The 16,559-nt window shown below is 40.9% G+C and overlaps 3 protein-coding genes across 5 annotated transcripts in view; all 3 read right to left on the reverse strand.

The window, feature by feature from the left end:
• Positions 1-175: 175 nt before the first annotated feature.
• Positions 176-10,794, reverse strand: ik (IK cytokine). Of its 2 annotated transcripts, none has more exons than XM_088088466.1 (20): positions 10,589-10,794; positions 9,698-9,764; positions 9,269-9,361; positions 9,100-9,159; positions 7,969-8,136; positions 7,749-7,863; positions 7,018-7,088; positions 6,855-6,901; positions 6,115-6,278; positions 5,671-5,779; positions 5,189-5,228; positions 4,877-5,086; positions 4,687-4,703; positions 4,209-4,293; positions 3,909-3,992; positions 3,440-3,497; positions 3,238-3,326; positions 2,846-2,954; positions 1,731-1,765; positions 176-646 (listed from the first exon to the last, which is right to left on the reverse strand). In XM_088088466.1, the coding sequence occupies exons 1-20, from the start codon at positions 10,596-10,598 to the stop codon at positions 619-621; spliced, it is 1,659 nt and encodes a 552-aa protein (XP_087944592.1). In that variant the 5' UTR covers positions 10,599-10,794; the 3' UTR covers positions 176-618. The 2 variants fall into 2 exon arrangements, with proteins under 2 accessions (XP_087944592.1, XP_087944591.1); XM_088088465.1 differs by having other exon boundaries at positions 4,209-4,296.
• Positions 10,795-12,207: 1,413 nt separating this feature from the next.
• ndufa2 (NADH:ubiquinone oxidoreductase subunit A2) lies at positions 12,208-13,615 on the reverse strand. Its single transcript, XM_042498727.2, has 3 exons — positions 13,457-13,615; positions 12,542-12,648; positions 12,208-12,425 (listed from the first exon to the last, which is right to left on the reverse strand). Exons 1-3 carry the CDS (start codon positions 13,558-13,560, stop codon positions 12,334-12,336), a joined length of 303 nt encoding a protein of 100 aa, XP_042354661.2. The 5' UTR covers positions 13,561-13,615; the 3' UTR covers positions 12,208-12,333.
• A 1,782-nt stretch (positions 13,616-15,397) lies between these two features.
• LOC121952195 (A disintegrin and metalloproteinase with thrombospondin motifs 2-like) overlaps positions 15,398-16,559 on the reverse strand; it is a 30,059-nt gene continuing 28,897 nt past the window's right edge. For both annotated transcript variants that reach the window (XM_088088458.1, XM_042498725.2), the window contains one exon: positions 15,398-16,536. In XM_088088458.1, the coding sequence (XP_087944584.1) occupies positions 15,738-16,536 (799 nt within the window). In that variant the 3' untranslated portion in view covers positions 15,398-15,737. The remainder of the gene's footprint in view (positions 16,537-16,559) is intronic.

The raw sequence follows: 16,559 nt of genomic DNA on the forward strand, positions 1-16,559 counted from the left end.
ACCAGTCAGACCAGTCAGACCAGTCACAGCCCAGTCAGACCAGTCACAGCCCAGTCAGACCAGTCACAGCCCAGTCAGACCAGTCAGACCAGTCACAGCCCAGTCAAACCAGTCACAGCCCAGTCAGACCAGTCAGACCAGTCAAACCAGTGAAGACGACAAACATTTACACCAATCTGTGATCAGTTTTTATTGTTCATCAATAATTCACAAACAGCAGAAACCTAATCAATAACACTAAATATCACGTTATTGACCAATAACATAAGATATCAGGTTATTGATCAATAACATATCAGGTTATTGATTGATAACAGCAGATATCAGGTTATTGATCAATAACATAAGATATCAGGTTATTGATCGATAACAGCAGATATCAGGTTATTGATCAATAACATAAGATATCAGGTTATTGATCAATAACAGCAGATATTATTATTAGAGTTATTGAACATTAAACAATTTTTTTGGATCTACAACTACAGAGGACGATCAATCTATTATTCGATCGACTGAGCGATTAATCGATTGATTGTCTAGTTGAAACTAATCATCACATCACTGATCAATAACAGACAAATAACAGCTGATCAATAATTGATCCTGATGGATTCTTCAGTATTTGGGCCTCTTGACGTCCACTCTGAAACACAAACACATCGAGTTTACTGTTTACTGTTTATTATCTACTGTTTACTGTTTATTATCTACTGTTTACTGTTTATTATCTACTGTTTACTGTTTATTATCTACTGTTTACTGTTTATTATTGACTGTTTACTGTTTATTATCTACTGTTTACTGTTTATTATTGACTGTTTACTGTTTATTATCTACTGTTTACTGTTTATTATCTACTGTTTACTGTTTATTATTTACTGTTTACTGTTTATTATCTACTGTTTACTGTTTATTATCTATTGTTTACTCTTTATTATTGACTGTTTACTGTTTATTTACTGTTTACTGTTTATTATTGACTGTTTACCCTTTATTATTTACTGTTTACTATTGACTGTTTACTGTTTATTATTGACTGTTTACTCTTCATTATTGACTGTTTACTGTTTATTATTGACTGTTTACTGTTTACTCTTCATTATTGACTGTTTACTCTTCATTATTGACTGTTTACTCTTCATTATTGACTGTTTACTATTGACTGTTTATTATTTACTGTTTATTATTGACTGTTTACTCTTCATTATTGACTGTTTACTGTTTATTATTGACTGTTAACTGTTTACTCTTCATTATTGACTGTTTACTCTTCATTATTGACTGTTTACTGTTTATTATTGACTGTTAACTGTTTACTCTTCATTATTGACTGTTTACTGTTTATTATTGACTGTTTACTCTTCATTATTGACTGTTTACTATTGACTGTTTATTATTGACTGTTTACTCTTCATTATTGACTGTTTACTGTTTATTATTGACTGTTAACTGTTTACTCTTCATTATTGACTGTTTACTGTTTATTATTGACTGTTTACTCTTTATTATTGACTGTTTACTGTTTATGTCTGTTTACTCTTTATTATTGTCTGTTTACTCTTTATTATTGACTGTTTACTCTTTATTATTGACTGTTTACTGTTTATGTCTTTGTTTACTGTTTGTCGTCCACTGTTTGTTGTATACATTAACAGAAGTGGCGAGCACTGCCCGCGCCCTCTTCTGATTGGCTGAGTAGATGCTGACAGGAAACAGGAAGTACTCACCCATCAGCCTCCATCTTCTTCCTCTTCTCGATGATCTGAAACACAAGCAGGTTGTTTACTTGTTTACTGTCACCATGGCAACAGCCGTTCTGCCTGGACTCAGCATTCACAAATACGCAGTCAAATAAAATCAATGAAATGAAATAAATCCAGTAAAGAACGTTCACATGAACAAACAGTAAACACGGATCATACACACATTCCAGGACTTTTCCAGGACCTTTCCAGGACTTTCAGTCAAATTGGAGAACAGGATCAGAACTGAATATTAAATATAATTTCGTGACAGTTTGTTATTTATGGGGGTGGGAGCTGATGGTTTTATTTCGCTTTAGTCATTTTATTATATATTCATTTATTTATTTTTACAGTTAAAAAAATCACTTTGGCACTTATTATTTCGAAAAGAAAGACGACATTTTTTAACGAAATACTGTGAAATACTTTCCCCCTAAAAGTTTTTGGGTGATTTCCCCCCCCAAAAAAATTGGCAAATGACTTTGGAAATCTTCAAAAAAAATATTTGGTGATTTTTTAAAATCCATTTATCATCCAGAAACTGTGAAAGCAGAGATCATCGTTGGTTTTCAAATTTCCCACAGACCATGAATACATCATGTGTTATCGTACAGGCTCGCAAAACTGATTCCAGAACTTTTCCAAAACTTTAAGGTAGTGCTGAGCGATGAAACAATAACGATATTAATCGTGAAATAATTTCTCCGCGATTGAAATATGAGCTGAGTTGATATAATGTCGAGAACGCTTTCCAGCCGTGTTTTGACAGACAACACGAACAGCCAATCATAAGAGGAAGAACCAAATGCAGTGAAGGACTTTGACTGTAGAACAGCTGAGTGTTTGACAGCCACAGCATTTCATCATGGCGGATCAAACAGCTGATGGTCCGACAGCGGCGCAGCGAGACAGACAAAGAGAGCGCAGCTTCTCCTCACAGCACCAAAGTGTCAGAAACAGACACAGTAAACGCTGACATTCCCATCAAACCCCCAAACTGTCAAAAACACTGAATAAACTTTAAGCGTCTCTTGCTGAAAAACTGCAGACATTTTCTCATGTTGGTTGTGTAACCATGACGATGATGATGAACTCACGGCACTGATCTTCTTCCACTGGCGATCCAGCTCCGCCTTCTCATTGGTCTCCTTGAAGCGCCGCGTCTTTCTGCCCTCAGACATCTTGATGCCGTACTGGAAGGCAGCCCTGCAGGGACAAACTTCATCATCATCACCATCACTATCACAGTCATCACCATCATCACCATCAACATCACCATCATCATCATTGCCATCCTCGCCATCATCATCACCGTCATCACCATCACTATCATCATCACAATCAACATCACCATCATCACTGTCATCACCATCACCATCATCACTGTCATCACCATCATCACTGTCATCACCATCATCATCACCATCACCATCACCATCAGCTTCAGTCTGCCTGTCAGTCAGAGCTGAGGGATCATCATCATACGTACTTTGGCAGTGCCTCCTTGTTGTTCATGTAATCAGAGTACTCCTCCTGAGTGTCAAAGTCCCACCGACCCAGAGGACCCTTCTTATTACCCTGAAACAGGCAGACAGGTTTATCTGACGACAAGAGGAACTTAAACTACCCAGAGGACCCTTCTGATTCCCTTCACACAGGACAGAGTGATGCATGCTGGGAGTCGCAGTTACCTGGTCCATCTTACTGTAGTCCACCTCCTCATCACTGTCCACAGCCAGGTCATCCATCCTGCATGACCACACACACACACACACACACACACACAAATTTTAAGTACTAATATGTGTGTATGTTACTCTGTGTGTAAGTGCTGTGTGTATGTACGTATGTGTTTGTACTAGTATAGTATAGTATATAGTAATATATATAGTATAGAATAGTGTGTCTAAGTATGTCTTAGAGTGTGTATTACTATGTGTTACAGTGTATATTAGTATGTTATTGTGTGAATTAGTGTGTTCTTGTGTGTATTAGTGTGTCTTACAATGTGAACTAGTATGAATTGTGTGTATTCGTATGTGCTATAGTATGTATTAGGATGTGTTGTGTGTCTTTGTATGTATTTAAGTGTTTTCATGGGTTGTATGTTTATAGTGTGTATTAGTACAGGTAGTGTGTAGTAGTATGTGTGTATCTTACGTAGCGGGGTAACACTCTGCGTAGGAGTTTGATCCTCCAAAGAAATCTCCAAGCTGCTCTTTCCCGTCTCTCCTCAGAGATCCAGTAACACCTCCATTAAAGAACAATACTGCAGTAAAAATACAATGAGTGCTCCCTGCTGTGTTCCAATACTGCACTTATTACTCCCTGCTGTGTGCAGATACTGCACTCAGTACTGGGTGCTGTGTACAGATACTGTATGTGTATTGCATTGTGTATTGCTGGTACAGGTCAGGTGACGGCTGAGAGCCAATCAGCAGCTGAGTTTCAGAAGGATATGGTTCCTGTCCGGGCCACTGGCTGCCAGCTGCTCCAGCAAACTTCTCATTGATCATCTTGATCTGCTCTCGAACTGATCCAGGACCTGCTGAGACACACACACGCCAAATATTTTATATAAATATAATCTTCTATAAATACAATGTATTGACATGTTATAAAAATATAAATTATAATAAATAAAATAAATAATGATGTTAGAAAGACGTAATGTGATATAATATTTCCAGTTGCAATGAGGGGTTAATGTATAACATACACTGTATGTATATAATATATATATATATATATACATAGTTTATATATAACATAAAGTGGGTCCCGTTGAGGTGATGAATTGCTGTAATAATGTTGTTGTAGTTACTGAAAGTAAATCGGGAATTTCACTGGTTGAATAATTCAGTTGATGTATTAATCAGCGTCGATGTTTTGAGATGAACTGAGTTTGTTTTAAAAAGAAATAAATCCAGACATTTACCTGCGTCCACCTCCAGGACCGTAAGCCACAGACAGCCATGGGGACAAGAGGACAGACGGTTAGTTTCAGTGAAAATAAACATAATGATGATGATAATAATAATAATAATAATAATAATAATAATAATAATAATAATAATAATACTCCCCATATATTTTTTATATTTTATTATTATTGATGTTTTTTGGTTACCTGGTGTTCGTCTCCTCGTGGTTTTTCGAAGTAGCTGTGTCTCCTGCTCTTGCCGTCCTCCTCTCTCTCCCTGTCCCTGTCTCTCTCTCTCTCCCTGTCTCTCTCGCGGTCTCTGTCCCTGTCTCTCTCGCGGTGTCTGTCTTTGTCTTTGGGAGGTTTGGAGGACGAGGTGGAGGACGGGATGTAGTCCCCGATGTCCTCAAAGATACTGAAACACAAGCAGAGAAGAGGTGTGATGGAGCGTTTTTATCAAACGCAGAAGACGAAGACGAAGACGAAGAGGAGCCATGTTGTGATGGTGTGAACTGACCTGAGATCAGCCTCCGGAGCTCTCTTATCATCCAGTTTACCTACAACACAAACAGTCAGTGACCTGTCCACTGTCCTCATCATCACAGAAACACTCTGTCTCTCAGGGTACAGAGGACGACCTTTAAAACACCACCAACCTTTGGTCTCACAATCCCACAACTCAACATTTTACCGGCTAAAGTCTCAAAATTCTCCAGATCTTATTCTCGCAATTCTACGACTTAAAGTCCAAAACTTCGAGTTTGACAACATTTAGTCTCAAAGTCTGGAGGTTTCTGGTCCTGAAATGTGACTTTCCTAATTTTAAGTTTCAAAATTCTGTAAATATTGCGACACTGCGAACTTTTATTCTAAAATTTTACATCTCAAGGTTTTGGGATTTTACGTGTTAAAATGTTGCGACTGAAAGGAATTTTACAGCTATTTCCCGACTCCTAAATGTTCCAGGTGTGCTGGGCGTCTCCCGGCAGGTGAGGTTACCTTTGTCCTTCTTCTTCACCTTCTTGTGGCGCGTCCCCTGCCGGAGGTAGGACAGGATCTGAGTCAGCTTAGAGATCACGATGTCGTTGGTGGTGAGAGTCGTCTGAGCCTGAGGGACACGCAGACGTCACGTTAGCAGGCCGCCGCCATCGCCACGTCTAACAGACAGAGCAGGAGCAGGAGGAGCAGGAGGAGGAGGAGGAACAGGAGGAGGAGCAGGAGCAGGAGGAAGAGGAGGAGCAGGAGGAGGAGGAGCAGGAGCAGGAGGAAGAGGAGGAGCAGGAGCAGGAGGAGGAGGAACAGGAGGAGCAGGAGCAGGAGGAGGAGGAACAGGAGGAGCAGGAGGAGGAAGAACAGGAGGAGGAGGAGGAGCAGGAGCAGGAGGAGGAGGAGGAGCAGGAGGAGGAAGAACAGGAGGAGGAGGAGGAGGAGGAGTGTGGGTACCTCCATGCTCGGACAGTCGGCTTTGCTGCGGATCAGAGTCGTCGGGATGTCGGTGTCAGTGAACTCATCGTCCAGGTCGACCACGTACGCCATCCGACCCGGCAAGAAGAGCTCGTTCCTCTCCACCTGACCCGTCCTGAACACCACACGGTAAATGTTCCTACCTGAGGAGGAGGAGGAGGAGAGAGAGAGAGGAGGAGGAGAGAGATGAGGAGGTGTAGAGTCTAACTTCAGGGGAATACTCCTTTAATGTGAAGAGCAGAAATATTGAGGAAAACTTCTTTCTCTGAATATTTCATCTTTTCCTGGAACAGAAACGTTAATAAACATCAAGATTTAAACCTAAAGACGTTCTGACTTCAATCTGTGTTCATTTTCTGAACATTATTTATATAATAATCATATATTATTTATATTCTCAGTCGACCGATGCAGATCATCAGTCGATACTGAGACCGATAACTGATGTCTGCAGCCGACACTCATTTACAACAAAAATCTTTGTCAACATTTAGAATAAAACAAACTCACTAAACTTTATTTAAACGCCTTCAACAAACGTCTCATCTAAAGTGAAACTTTCCACCTCAGATACAGAAAGTTTCCAGCAGCTTTTTTACACGTTTAACTTTCTATCGATGAGCAGCTGTTTCCTGTAATCATGCTGTTTGCAGCTGAAGAGACGTCCACACGAACACTTCACAACCACCAGTTTCACACCTTTTCACCGTCACACTCACCCAGACGAGTCTTAAACTCGATCTTCTCCTCCGGCTCCACGTCTTTCCTAAAATCCCAACGCACAGCTCAAAGGTCAGAGGTCACACGGGTTATATTCATTAATATTTTTGTAGAGAACCAACTGGACGTTTCTACTAATCTGACAAAAGACATCAGTCATACTTGGCCTCTTTCTGGACTTTCTCCATCATGTCTTCTTCTTCTTTCTCTTTACTGGTGATCTCAGCTCTCACCTGAGACACACACACACACACACACACACACACACACACACACACACACACAAACACACACACACACACACACACAATATTAACACCACTTCAGCTCATCTACAGCAGCTGTTTGTATCTTTGTAACAAACTTGTAGAAAAACATCACCAACAAAAGATCATTTATGCTGCTTATCTGGTGAAGCTACATGTAGCATTAATGCTAAGCTTGTGTAGCACTGATGTAGCATTGATGTAGCATTGATGTAGCACTGATGTAGCACTGATGTAGCATTGATGTAGCACTGATGTAGCACTGATATAGCATTGATGTAGCACTGATGTAGCATTGATGTAGCACTGATGTAGCACTGATGTAGCACCGATGTAGCATTGATGTAGCACTGATGTAGCATTGATGTAGCACTGATGTAGCACCGATGTAGCATTGATGTAGCACTGATGTAGCATTGATGTAGCACTGATGTAGCATTGATGTAGCACTGATGTAGCACTGATGTAGCACCGATGTAGCATTGATGTAGCACTGATGTAGCATTGATGTAGCACTGATGTAGCACTGATGTAGCATTGATGTAGCATTGATGTAGCACTGATGTAGCATTAATGTAGCATTGATGTAGCATGCTCAGCATGCAGTACTAAAGCGTGAACACTGACCTTCTGCAGCAGAGCGAAGTCGAGACCCTTCACCAAGTGAGTGTGCTCCATGTCACCACCCAAAAACTTCGACTCCTGGATCAGCTGACGACGTTTCTCTGCTGCCGACTTGTCTCTGAAACACACACACCAAATATAAACTACTGAAACACACACACCAAATATAAACTACCATGGTACTGTTCGCTCTGTTGGCATTAGCTCTGTTAGCAGGACTCACGCCTCGGCCGTGGGGCCCACAGCTCTGTAGTTGGCGGTGGTGCTGATGAGTTCGGTTTCTTCGTAGTCCTTGTTGACGCCATCTCGGCGCTCTCTCGCTCGGTCGCGGTATTTCTCGGCCAGCTCTCTCTCTCGCTCCATCTCCTGCTGACGTAGCTTAGCATAGTAGCTGGAACGACAGATATCGAGAATCAGTAACCGAAAACGTGAGGACTGTTTCTGTCAAACTGTTACATCACACGCGTGTTTCTTTGAAGAAGTGACGTGACTTTTCTTGTGCTGCTTTCACGCGTCTTTGACGGCATTTAACCCTTTGAGCTCTGAGCACATTGGTTTATTTTATAGCAAAAACAGAGAAAAGGAAATGAGCAACTTGGTGAGAAATGTTCCACAAACTGCAAAAAAATGGTAAGAAATATATTTTAGAAAACTCTTTCTTTAATAAAAGCTCGGGGTAAAATGTCTATGAAAAAGAAAAAGAGACACTTGGAAGAATCATCACAACTACGTATTTGAAACGATGTTACAAAATTATAATAATCTTTTAAGCGGGTCGTCTTCTCGTCTTTTTTTGTTGTTTTTATGTTTGTTGTTGTTTTCTTTCAAACGAATTTTCAGGTTATTTTCTTGCTTTCTTTTTTCTTATAATTTGTTTCTAACTTTGAATAACTCATTTTCAGGTTATTTTCTTTTTTTGGTTAAGTTTAACTTTCTTTGTTGGTGTTTTTTTAGTTTTTTCATGTTTAGCCTTTAAACTAACTCCAGGTATTTATTTTTAGTTTTCTGTGGTTATTCATTGGTTTGTTTGTTTATTTTCTTGTTGGTATTTTTGTTTCGTTTTATTTAGTTGTCTTTTGAAATGATTTCCAGTTTCTAGTTTTCTTGTCATTTTTTCCTAATTTCTGGGTAATTTCTTCTGTCGTTGATCGTTTGTTCCAGTTTCTGACAGAAATCAGGAGAGTTTGTTCAGGTTTTAAAGGGTTAAAACATATTTTCTAAAATTTTTATTGTCATGTTTTCTGTTTCCTGCCTGAGCGTCAAAACACCAAAACGTTTTCTGCGGTTCAAATTCTGATCGATGGATAATAAAACTGATCAATAATAAAACTGATCATCTGATCAATATTCTCACCTCTTCTTCTTCCTCCTCCTCGCTGCAGGATCCTCGTCCTCGTTGTAGTCCCTCGGCATTCTGGGAGAAAAAATTATCTCGTCACTTTCTTCATCCTAACATTCTTCCTCCTCTCCTCCTCTTCCTCTCCTCCTCTTCCTCACTAACAGTGTTTAGGTTTTTTACTCACTCATGGTGTCTGGATTTAGAGGGCGGGGCTGAGGAGGGCGTCGCCCTCGGCGTCATCAGCAGCTTCCTGAAGTCATCATTGGTCAGTTTGGACCTGAGAGAGAGAGAGAGAGAGAGACACACACACACACACACACACAGACAGACAAAATTGTTCAATTTTTTTGAAGATGAAAAGTGCCAAAATTTTTCAAAGCAGAGACATGCTGAAGGTTTTCACGAAAAAAAAACTGCCAAAGTGTCTTCTTAAAAAAACAAACAACTTTAAGCACAAAAAAAGTCAGCAAAGGATTAAAAAAAAATCATTCACACACACACACACACACACTCGTCTGCTGCAGCGGTGCGTTCACTGGCAGTGGGACTGCAGTCTATCGCCTATATTTAACATGTTTGAAAGACGTGAAGGCAGAGTGACACAGATACTCACTGAGCCGCCGCTCTGTGGTCGTCCAGCTCGTGGCCCTCAGGGGCCAGAGGGTTGGAGTAACTCTCCGCTGAAAACACACACACACACACACACACACACAAGTCAGTGACAGCAGCTTACAGCGAACACTGGTTCATACTGGTTTCTGTCTAGTCTGTGTGGTCTCTTTGTGTCCCTCTGTTGTCTTATCACACTGATTTAAGGGTTTTAAGTCTGTTTGTGTCTCTGTGGTTGTTTTTCCTGTTTTTGTTGTGATGTTGAGGATCTTTTGGTTCCTCCTTCAGTTTGTCACAAACATTCAGCCACAGCACGTGTGGAGGTTCCTGGTTTTACCTGCACAGGTAGACCTACAGCTGTCAGACTGGAGGAGTACTTGAGTAAATGTACTCAGTTACATTCCCCCCAAACAGAGAATAACAGCTAACAGGTGAACTGAGTGATTCACCTCATTAAGCTCCGCGAACATTAAACTTTCATTCGTGTTATTTTATCTCAGATGTTCGTTATCGGGATGCAGCTTCAGAGCCGATTTACAGAGTGAATCCAGTCTGATGTTAAATCAATATTAACCCCTTCCTGTCTGCTCTGTGAGTCCGCGGACCGGGCAGGAAAAGGTTAAAACGTCTAAAAACTGACCGGAGTTTGGTGTGATGTCAGCGGAGTGAAGCTAAGCTAACTAGCTAACTGAGCCCTATGAAAGGAAAAAGCTGAGTTTAAATGTGGATAAATAGAATAAAAACACACAACTGTTTATTATTCATCGTGTCTGAGTTACATTTAATCCGGATTATTTTCTGTTAATTTAAATTAATTAATCTAGTCTCTGAAGCTAACAGCTCGGTTAGCACGGTGCAAGCTAACATGCTAACAAGCTCCGGAGCTCGGACTCACTCTCGGGCATCTCTGCGGGGCTTCGGCTGCTCTCCTCCGGCCTGGACAGCAGCTGGGACCCGCTCTGGAGACCTGCAGCTGGTTCCTCTGCTGGTTCCTCCGATTAACGCGACAAAACCCGCAGAGACGGATCCTGACTGTGGTCAACAACCCGAGCTGCGCCGCTAACCTGTTAGCTTCCTCACCGGAAACTGTCTCTGTTGTTTAGTGACGTCACTTCCTGTAAGGAGCGCCGTCCGCAGGACACAAAAGAGTTTGTTATTAATCAGAGGAAATAAAACAAAATAAAATAAAATAAAATCACAAAAAACATAAAAAACACAAAACGTGTAAATTCTTGTGTATTTACCTATTTATTATTACTATTATTTTATTTAGCGATTTATTGTTTTATACTTGTATGTATGAGTCACGTGATTTATTGACCATAGGTGACACTGTTAAAGTGAAAACTTCTCAATAAAATATTAATGAAAAAGAACACACAAAAAAGCAGCATAAAAAACAACCATAAAAACATAATCACCAACAGTAAATTTGGGGTGAAACAAACTGATTTTCACTGTTTCTGTTGGTTTTTATTTCACCTGAAACAACAAAAACTCAGAGAAACTTTTCATGTTTGAACTGAAGTTTAAGTTCACAGCAGCATGTCATGTTCAGTGTAGTGATTATTAAAAACAAATAATGTTTTCTAATAATTATTAAAAATAAATAATGTTTTCTAATAATTATTAAAAATAAATAATGTTTTCTAATGATTATTATATATAAATAATGTCAGGTGTATTGATTATAAATAAACGGTGTTATGTGTATTGATGATGAGTTGCTGGTGTTGTGTTGTGTGTGTGTGTCTGTTGTGTGTTGTGTGTGTGTCGGTGCTGCCCCCCTCAGGTGATCAGGTGAGCTGCAGCAGCAGCTGAAGGCTCTCCAGGACCAGCTGGTGTTTCTGACTGATTCTGTATTACTTCCTTTATTATCTTTATCATTATTTTTATTCTGTATTGATTTGATATTGACACAGAGGAGCGTGTGATCACAAAGACGTTGATCAGCTGCAGATCGTCTCTGAGAGTTAAATAAAGAGGTCAGAGGTCACGTGACCTCATCAGACTGAAGCTGCTGTTAAAATGTTTGTTTATAATAAAGTCAGAGTTCATAAACAGTTAACGGCTAAACTCTAGCTGAACCCAGTCATTTCTAATAATCAATAATCAAAACCATCACTGGGATCAGAGTGTTTGTGTGACTCTCGACAGGAAATCACATTTAGAAATCAATAAACTCCATAAAATCAATAAACTTGATAAACTCGACTCGTAAAACATTTTTCCTCCAAGAAGTTAAATCCAAACGCACTCACTCATCTCTGCAAAAATCAAAATGTGAGTGATCAAAATCAAAATGAGTGAAATCCTCAAAACCTGCAGCCGGTCAGACCACCTGCCCGAGGACAGATACGCACCCGAACAATAACAACAATAACAACAGTAACAACAACAATAATAATATTAAGAACAACAATAATAGTAATAATAACAGTAATAATCATAACAATATTATTAATAATAGTTATTATAGTTGTGATGGTGATGACTCGTAAAGTGGTGAAACAGTTTTCTCATTAATCATTTTCAGGTTTATTTATATCAACACATTTACACACAAGGGTCAGAGGTCAGAGGTCAAACTTCAGGGTTTGGACTGGACCACTGCAGCGGGGGGGGGGTTAGGGTCAAACTTCAGGGTTTGGACTGGATCAGAGTCTGCAGGGCACCGGCCACCTGATCAGCTGACATGTTGTCCACAGAGACGCTCCTCTCTTTACCGAAATCTGAACACACAGAACATCATTATTGATTATTGATTATTACAACTGATCAGTGATGTCTGTGTGTGTGTGTGTGTGTGTGTGTGTGTGTGTGTGTGTGTGTGTGTGCGGAGACAGACCATATCTGGCCCAGAGTCGGGCCTGGACTCCTGAACACTCTCTGATCCGGATCGGGAAGTCCGGGTTCGACTTCTTCAACGTCACATAGTGCTGCTCCACAAACTCCCTGCACACACGCACACACACACACACACAGATACACGCACACACACACACACACACAAACAGATACACACAGACACACACACACACACACACACACACAAACACACACACACACAGCAGATACACACAGACACACACACACACACACACAGATACATGCACACAGATACACGCACAAACACACACACACACACACACAAACAGATACACACACACACACACACACACAGCAGATACACACCCAAACACACACACACACAAACAGATACACACAGACACACACACACACACACAGATACATGCACACAGATACACGCACAAACACACACACACACACACACACACACACACACACACACACACACACACAGTGTGTAAAAATAATGAAGAATTTGAGTTTTTAAGTTGTCAATAAATGTACAAGTAACTGAGATATAAAAAAAATCTTAAAAGCAAAAAATCAACAATGTTTAAAAAAAATCAGTTTAAAATAACAAAAACAATCAGCCGAAAAATAACAAACAGTCCAAACTGACGAACACATGATTACTTTGTTTATGAATTATCTGCAGTATTTCTACTCTGTGGTGGGAGTACTGTTACTGCAGTATAGTCTCTGTTAATACTACATTAATACTTCATCAATACCACACAAATACTCGATTACTTTAACCTGAATATAGCCTGTTAGCCGTTAGCTGCTAACTCTGCGGGTCATCCTCTATCAGCATGCTAAGCTAACAGCTAACAGCGGCTCTCGTGTCCCGGCGGGCCGCTCAGCGAGCCCACCGGGCCGGTTCGGGACTCACCTGGCCCCCTGGCTGGCCGCGGAGCTCTGGCAGAGGTGGACCCGAATCTCCCGGAGGTTTTTACCGAGACTGGAGCCGATATTCCTCACAGCTGCAGCCGCCATCTTTCCGTCCGCTTCTTCTTCCGGTCTGTCAAGGACGGACACCGCGTCGCTGCCGCCCCGAGGTTAGACTGACAGGCACCACGGGCACTGCCGCCCCGACGTTAGACTGACAGGCACCAACACGACAGACTGACAGAAATTGCATAAATATCTAATATAAACCTCTGAAATGAGTATATTTACTGACTTTACTTACTCCCCTCAATCAATCAATCAACAAGATATTAAGAATAATTGATCGTGATTAAGACAAATATTTGTACAAACTGACGATAAAGTGTTAACTTATCTTATCTTACCTTATCACGAAAACACTCATTAGTCACAGATTTATAAAAACTAAATGGGATTATCGTTTTATTGTTAATGAAAAATTTAAGTAGTTCACTTTAAATCAAAACAGCTTCCTTAATAAAATCTATTTTAATTTAGAAATAAAATGAACAATCCTTGGCTCCAAACATCATATTTAACTTGTATTAAATAAAATGTAATAAACATGTATTGTTTTAATATTATATTTCCTTCTTGTTATTGTAAAAACTAACATTTTTTGTTTTGTTTTCCTATGTGTTAGAAAAGAATAAAGCTCCAGCAAACATGATATTTGATCAGATCTTTTGAACTTTTTAATATCTGAAGTTATCTGAAGTTTTCACCATTGCATGAAAACAAGAGGCGACCGTGTGAGAATCGGGTCCAGCCCGTCAGCTGTTTCCACTGATCCACTCACATCAACATCATGTGACTCATCTGATCTGAATTCAGCTGGACGATCAACAGACGAGCAGCTGCTCCTCGTGATAAACTGAATTTAATAAAACCCACAAATATCTCTGAATCACACTCTCACCAATAAAAGCCAACAGAGATCAAACTCATCCGCAAACACCACCAGGACGAGACGTTCACAACAAACACTGTGAGAGTCAAACAGATGTCGTGGTTTCTGGTTAAAGGAAAGTTTTTGGGACATTTGTCTCTTGGTGGACAGATGATGTGACGGAAGACTCAGTCACAGTTCACGTGTGAAACATCTTCACACACAGAAGATCTCTACAACAGCTCAGTTTGCAGATCCATGTCACCAGTTCAGTATCGGACCAAATGTGTCACCTTCTGCTTCTGACAGATGAAAACGTCATGACGTCAAAGCGACCTTTGACCTTTTAGGCATAAGATGTCAGCACTTCATCATTTTATCCTGTTTGATATTTGTGTGAAATTTGGCATGAATAGTGAATGAATGTTTTTTAAGGTCACGGCTATCTTTGACTTTGAGGGCTGACCGTCAAATTCTGATCAGTTCATCACGAGTCCAAGTGGACGTCTGTGCCAAATTTAAACAAATTTTCTCAAGTTGTCAAATATCAAATTCATGAGAATGAGACAGACGAAATCTCACATTGACCTTTGACCACCAAAATCTTATCAGATCATCGTTGTGCCCGAATGGACGTTTGTGCCAGAATCTGAAGATATTCAAGTCATTCTTGAGATATCGTGAGATATTCATGAGAATCAAACGGACGCAAGGTCGCAGTGACCTCTGACCACCAAAATGTAATCTGTTAGTTGACTGAGACAACCTGAAATCATAATGCTTCCAGACCCGGCTATCGCCAGCCCGAAGGCATTCACAAGTTTTCCAGAATGAATTTAAAAGTCTTAAAGTCTCGTTAAAAAAGTTAGATACTTTTAGATACACTGATACTCAAGGTCGTGTTGTGACGACGTCCGCCGTCTTTCTGCTGAGCTAAGATCACCACTGTCTCCACTAAATCACCACTAAATGTTGAACTGCTCCTTTAACACGAGTCGTGATGACATCAGCAGCTGGATGAGATGTTGCTTTATTTAGAAACAGGATTATTTGGTACAAACATCATGAACGTGAAAACCAACAACTGAACACCAGAAGAAGAACAAAACGAACGTTTCCACGTTCTGGTTTCAGACAGTTAAACCTTCAAGGATCAAGTCTGGACTTCAGGATAGTTTCCTCTTGATTGAAGGAGCGCTGACGGCAAACAGGACCGTAAACTTTAACAACATCATCGTCAGTCTGGCGGCTCTGCAGTCTGTTCCTCGTATGAGTTCGTTAGCGTTAGCGGAGAGTGAGCAAGCTGCACATGCCCCATCACGAGTGAACAACAAACAGAAATAATTGAGTGTTTTTACAATCCGGCGTGTTTCCTGTCAGTCCGGCCCTCTCTGTTCCTGTTCGGTCTCTTTACGACATTCTTTTGTCGTTTCTCGTTCAGAAGCTGCTGGATTCGTTTGTTTTGCGTTCGCTCGCGGATTGGCGGCATCCGCGGCACAAAATAGTTCTGCTGTCCCCTGTTGATGTCACTGTCCAACCCCACGATCCGGTACGGGACCTCGTCCACCGAGTCGTTCTCCTTCTTTGAGAGTGGGAAAAAGGAGGATGATGACGACGTTGGTTCGGTTTGTGGGTGAAGGCTCCTCCCCCCTGATGTTCTGTTTGGTGATGATGTGGCGGTGATGATGTCATCAGGATTAGCTGGCATTGTTGTGGTGGGGAACTCTGGGATGGCAGACGTCCTGACTGGTGCCGGGGTTGGACTGTGACTTTCAGTTGTCACTATGGTAACAGTAGCAGGGGTCACTGTGCGGATGGTAGTGTACCTCTTGACTAAATGTGGTGGAGCGGTTTTTCTCGGACGCCGTGTGGTCATGGTCGAAGCAGCAGTGGTTGTAGCAGCGATAGTGGTTGTAGTAGTTGCAATAATATCAGGATTGCTAGCAGGAATAGAGGGATCCTCGTAGGACGAATACTCGTCATAATCGTCATAGTCCACATACACAAAGTCAGTAGTGCTCCTGCTGGTGGGGGGCGGAGTTAGAGTGAAGCCGTGAGGTGGCGTGCTGCTGATGTCACTGGTGATGTCGCTGCTGTGGGGCCAGGAGGAGGTGGGCGAGGAAGTAATCACCTCAGTGCTTACACTCCACAAACTAGGAGACAAAAACAAGACAGA

This window comes from Plectropomus leopardus, chromosome 15, assembly GCF_026936395.1.
Source record: "Plectropomus leopardus strain MGB_pleo_1.0 chromosome 15, ASM2693639v1, whole genome shotgun sequence".
In the NCBI taxonomy this organism is placed as follows: Eukaryota; Metazoa; Chordata; class Actinopteri; order Perciformes; family Serranidae; genus Plectropomus; species Plectropomus leopardus.